At 32.5% G+C, this 5,510-nt stretch overlaps 2 protein-coding genes across 3 annotated transcripts; both read right to left on the reverse strand.

Annotated features, from left to right (window-relative positions):
- Positions 1–567: 567 nt before the first annotated feature.
- LOC133780561 (uncharacterized) lies at positions 568–1,868 on the reverse strand. Of its 2 annotated transcripts, XM_062220226.1 has the most exons (5): positions 1,531–1,868; positions 1,280–1,450; positions 1,098–1,202; positions 846–1,014; positions 568–758 (listed from the first exon to the last, which is right to left on the reverse strand). In XM_062220226.1, the coding sequence occupies exons 1-4, from the start codon at positions 1,815–1,817 to the stop codon at positions 858–860; spliced, it is 720 nt and encodes a 239-aa protein (XP_062076210.1). In that variant the 5' UTR covers positions 1,818–1,868; the 3' UTR covers positions 568–758; positions 846–857. The 2 variants fall into 2 exon arrangements, with proteins under 2 accessions (XP_062076210.1, XP_062076212.1); XM_062220228.1 differs by lacking the exon at positions 1,098–1,202.
- Positions 1,869–3,611: 1,743 nt separating this feature from the next.
- Positions 3,612–4,404, reverse strand: LOC133780562 (uncharacterized). Its single transcript, XM_062220229.1, has 2 exons — positions 4,044–4,404; positions 3,612–3,872 (listed from the first exon to the last, which is right to left on the reverse strand). The coding sequence occupies exons 1-2, from the start codon at positions 4,383–4,385 to the stop codon at positions 3,855–3,857; spliced, it is 360 nt and encodes a 119-aa protein (XP_062076213.1). The 5' UTR covers positions 4,386–4,404; the 3' UTR covers positions 3,612–3,854.
- Positions 4,405–5,510: the final 1,106 nt, after the last annotated feature.

Raw genomic sequence — 5,510 nt, forward strand, 5'->3', positions numbered from 1 at the left:
ACCCAAACAAGAGTGTGCTAACTTAATATGTCGAGACACAACTTCTCGTATCCAATCCTCTTACCTGCAATCTGAGGTGATCCACCCATATAGTCTATAATTATATCCTTCCATACTTATTATAGGATTCCCTAGAGTAATAATACACTACTAAAAAAATTACATGATAAGTCGGTTAAAAACTGACATCTGAATGTTCATAAGTCGGTTGAGAACTGACTTCCCATGCAGTGACTTATGATGTAAAAACGTGGTAGGTCAGTTGGCGCCAAACCGACATCTGGTGTAAGACATGGTAGGTCGGTTGCAAACCGACCTCTGGTGTAAAACATGACAAGTCAATTCACAACCGACTTATGGTGTAGAGTTCTATTGTCAGTTTTAGTATAACCGACTTATGGTGTTTTTTCTCTCTTAAAAAGTGTATTATGCCCAAAACAAATCATGATTTTTTATACAAACAAACTGAACAAAACAAAATATATATCACAATAATATAAAATACTAGAATTTAAAATAACGAGTCTTAAGTTAATTACAAAATGACTCACATAAGCATTGTAAACTATAGTTTGGCAACAAAAGTGTGTATATCTTCAAGAAAGTCTAAGTTAACATTGTAAGTATATCTCATTAAAAGTCTAAGTTAACAAAATTGAGTGGACCTATGTAGTACTCATTAAATCCATGACGCATTGTGCCCATTCTTCACGTACTTCATTGATCTCATCCTTTGTGTAATAGTTCTTCCCGCCACACTAAAACAAAATTCATTGCATGAGTTGAATTAATATACTTAATCTTAAGGTAAAGCTAGAACTTTAATAATGAATATTTTCACTTACATTACTAGTTAGTCATCGCATTGAAAACTCATTTGTCACGAAGTCCTTCATCATCCTCATAACATAGAACCCACATTGTACTGATTGTAATGGTTGACGAGGACACTTAACTGTTCTCCATGCGACTTCCTTAGTTTTTGCATTATTTGTGCGTAAATGTTGAAAGACACTAAATAATAATAACATGAACATTTAGATGTTGTTAATTTTAAATGAATTAAAGAGTATGCAGTTAATTGGTTAGATTTTTACCGAGAAATGAGAGATTTGATTTCATCTGGTGGAAAATTGTGAAGAGAATCTAGGAAATAGCACAATTGGTGATCAAAATCAATTATTATAAGCATCCAATGCTTTCTAACAGAAACACAAAAATATTTCATTATTAATATTATATATATTCACTAACAAAATACTAAAAGTAAAAAACTTACCCCTTATGATATGGCAACAACCACATCTGACCCGGATTTGAATCAATCATACGCTTTGATACCCATTCAACTCGTTCTTCTTCAGTGGATCCAACATTTGATATCCAAATTGGCTCAACAAAACGAAAAAAGTGACTGATCTCTCTTTTCACTAATTGGAAGTATAAAATCCTACATAAAAAATATATCTTTGTTAAATTTATAAAATAAGTTATGAACAAACTTATAATTATTTTAAAAATCTTTGATACCTGATATATAACGATACACATGATGCTCCAATCTCTTCCATTAAGCCAACATGGACTATATCTTCTTGTGAGATATATAAATCATTCTCATGGACGAATATCTCAAAATCCATCAGAATTTTGGTCATGAAACTTGGCTCCACATACTTCACGGTAGTTAATAGACACTTGAGAAAGCGAGGAACCCCACTAGGAATCTTGAAGAGTATCGGGGCACTAGCTTTAATTGACACTACTTCATTTTGACTAGGAAGTCTTTGGGAAGGATGAGACTTCTTTTGTGTCATTGGGGCATTAGGTATTGGTGAACCATTCTTTTTTTTGCTTCTTTGTCTTCTTAGGTAGCTTAAACATGAAAGCAACACATGTTAGTCATGAAAAATAATTCAATCACTAAATATAGTTTCTTGTTAATGTCTTACCAAATCTGAATCGTAAGGAATGATTAGATGAGATGGCCACTCAACATAGTGGCCGACAACATGACGTACTAAAGAAATCTCATCTCCAATAGGCAAAATAAGTTTAGCCTCATCATTGCAGCACTCATCCACTTGCACACGATAGTTACCCTTTCTTAAGTCAACACAATGAATTTTTCCGCTTGCTGCCATTATTCATCCAATAGCAACAGTATCACCATTTTCTATCAATAATCTAGACTTCTGATTATCCTACAAGATCAAGACAAGGACAAAATAATATTTATGTTATAATAGATATTTTCTAAAATAATAATATGAATAGGTGAAGAATAAAATACCTTTGAAGAAACTAAAGACTCATTTACCACCTCCATTAGCGTAGGGGTCTCACTTGTTCGTGAAACTATCGTAGGCAAACTCACTTCACTTCCTTTTAATGATGAAATTTGGTTTGCTAATTCTATAAACTTTGTCAAAAATAACTCTCGTTCTTGTTCTCGTTCTTCTCTTTCTCGTTTTCGTTCTACTTCAAATTGTTCAGATTGACTACGTAGTCTTTGGTCAAAGGATTGCTCTAACTTTTTAAAGTCATCTAAGTATTTTTGCGATTGGTGTTGTTGAAATTGAAATTGATATTGTTGAAGTCCACTAAAACCTCCTGTTGGCTTCAAAAAGTAGTCTCTTTGTGTAACACCATGACTTTGGCCTCTTACTCTACCAGAATGCTCCTTTGTTCCTAACACTTGTGTCAATATATCGTTTGTCCCAACTTCTACAAGTGTCCCCTCATTTCTCTTATCTAGAAGGTCATCCTGCAATATTTAATTTCATAAATTTAGTAATACAATATAATGAAGGATAAAAAAAATATCCAAGTTCATATAGTTTACAACATACAATGGCATCTCCTATAAGCTTGTCACGTTCATTTACATAATTTCCTGATGCATCTTTCCTTGCCTCCTTCCAAAGTATAGATCGATCTATTGGCTCATTTGTACCTAGTTTAGTTTGCTATAACAAAATAAAACTCAATTAGTTATATATTAAACCACTACAAAAATTAGAATCAATAGTAAAAGCTCACTTACAAGGTCAATTTCTATTTCTTTATAACTGTGCCGTGATGAACGATGAGGATACTCCAAAGCAGCACGCCTCTCTTTTTGTTTTTTTATTAAATTCCTAATTCAATTGGAATAATTTAACTTTTCAATAAATTAATATATGAATAAAAAAAAAATTGAAACTTAGTATTGTACACTTACTTGAAATTCTTTACTTTTTCTTTTGGTGACGAAGTATTTCCATTCCTCATCAGGAATGTTATATCTTTTTGGAGGCACATCTAATGCAGTGGGATTTGCTTCCAATAAATCTTGGTTGTTAAGGTAAGGAGCTACAAATCTTCTAGCAAAAAATGTTTTGAATGTCCTCCACTCGATGCCTACTGAACTCATCACTTCCTTTCTCATTCCCTCGTTAAGATGAAAAGCTAGCTACAAAGTTTAACAATACAAGTCAGTGTAAATAATAATATACAAGTTTAAAAGATTACCTTCAGTCTATGAACCTTACATTTACATCTTTCCAAACATTCTCTAAAGTTGCAGCAGGAACATCATGCCAATTATCATATGTAATTGCACCATTGACTTTGCTTGCATCCCCAAATAGCATTGTAACGCTCTCTTCGGAGTTCCAATTGATTGCCCTCTCTTGTTAAACCTTAAATTTATCTTAATCCCTTTGATATTGTCAGCAATTATTTTTTCCAATCGCACTATCCCCTTAGTCTGCCGACTTTTCTTCTTCTTTGTTGTAAGATCTTCATTACCAGCCTCTTCTAAATTGATACCTTCATCTGCATTGTCTTCAAGTTCCTCTTCGGGATGCTCTTCATGATGGTCCATGATCCTATTAAGAAAAAACAAGTATAAAGATTAGTACATAAAATAAACAAATGATAAGAATACTTTAAATACAAAGCCTTCGAACCTAGGATCTCTTGTTATTAAGGCTTTTAGTCTCAATTACGCACCAAGTGTGCTAATGATAAAAGAAAATATATTTTAAATACAAACTTACAATCCAAATTCCATCACAATCTCTTCGAACATATGGTCCAACTATTGATTCAATTCCCTCAAATTCATTGATATCTCCAATTTCTTTCTCAAAAGTTTGAAGTTCGCCAATCTCATAATCATCATCATCATCATCATCACCTATGAATTTTGGTTGTGATGCAAGTACAATTGACCATCTTGAATCTGATGGATCTTGAATATAGAATACTTGTTTTGCTTGACTTGCTAATATAAATGATTCTTCCTTATGGCCTATTTTATTGAGATCCACTAAAGTACATCCTAACTCATCTGATATAACATACTTGTCTTCTACCCAATTGCATTTGAACATTGCCATCCTAAAATCACGATAATCAAGCTCCCATATTTCTTAAATGACTCCATAAAATTTCATATCTCCATAAAATGGTTTCTTATCAATACATACACCGCTATTTTGTGTCACTCTAACATCATCATGAGCATTTGTACTAAATCTATAACCATTTACGACAAATCCATCATGCTTAATTGCCATTGTAGTCAGACCTAATGAAATCCATCTTAAGTTTTCAGATACTTTGTGAAACTCCATACTCAATTCAGATTGAATTTGCATAATGTAAAATAAATTATAGATTTTGAAATAGTTATTTTTAAAACTAAGTATAATTATAATGAAGTAATTATAATAAGCTACCCTATCACGAAACCATTGATGAAAAGTTCGATGGTGGTAATCTTGAATCCACTTTCTTGATTTACTTCGATTCTCACGATGAAGATATTCCAAGTGTTCTCTGAAATTAAGAATATTGTTATTATGACAATAAATCATTGCTTAGATATCATTTCACATTATATTAATACTTACTCTAAGTAAGCTTGAACTTCAATTGTATTCTCTAGAACATTTTGATGAGCAACATCCTAGTCTTCTTTTTTTATTAAGGTGAGCCTTCCATTGTTGATGCCTCTTCCAATAACATCTTCACTCATTGTCTTTCTGGGAATACCAATCGCTTCTACATCAGTAATATACTCAGTACAAAATTCAACCGCTTCTTCTGCTATGTAAGCCTCAACTATATAACCCTCTAGAAGATTTTGATTTTTGACATAACCTTTGTAAAATTTCATCAATCTTTCAAATGGATACATCCAACGAAAACATACAGGCCCACATAGTTTTACTTCTCTAACAAGATGCACCGCCAAATGAACCATGATATCAAAAAAAGATGGAGGAAAGTATTGCTCAAATAAGCACAAGGTCTTGGCAATTTCTATTTGAATCTTGTCTAACATAGACACATCAACAACCTTACAACATATGGCATTAAAAAACAAACACATTCGTATTATAGCATTTCTAACATGTTTGTCTAGTGATCCCCGAATAGAAATTGGAAGTAACTGTTGCATTAATACATGACAATCATGAGATTTAAGACTGATTAGTCTACAATCTTTCAAAGATACT

This window comes from Humulus lupulus, chromosome 5 (assembly GCF_963169125.1).
Source record: "Humulus lupulus chromosome 5, drHumLupu1.1, whole genome shotgun sequence".
Taxonomy (NCBI): Eukaryota; Viridiplantae; Streptophyta; class Magnoliopsida; order Rosales; family Cannabaceae; genus Humulus; species Humulus lupulus.

Excerpts from the sequence above, each read along its gene's own strand:
- LOC133780561 (XM_062220226.1), bottom strand. The coding sequence starts at position 1,817 with ATGACACAAAAGAAGTCTCATCCTTCCCAAAGACTTCCTAGTCAAAAT. Across the intron at positions 1,451-1,530 it reads TGTGTATCGTTATATATCAG|GATTTTATACTTCCAATTAG; the intron begins GTATCAAAGATT and ends TTTTTTATGTAG. Across the intron at positions 1,203-1,279 it reads TTGTTGCCATATCATAAGGG|AAAGCATTGGATGCTTATAA; the intron begins GTAAGTTTTTTA and ends TGTTTCTGTTAG.
- LOC133780562 (XM_062220229.1), bottom strand. The coding sequence starts at position 4,385 with ATGGCAATGTTCAAATGCAATTGGGTAGAAGACAAGTATGTTATATCA.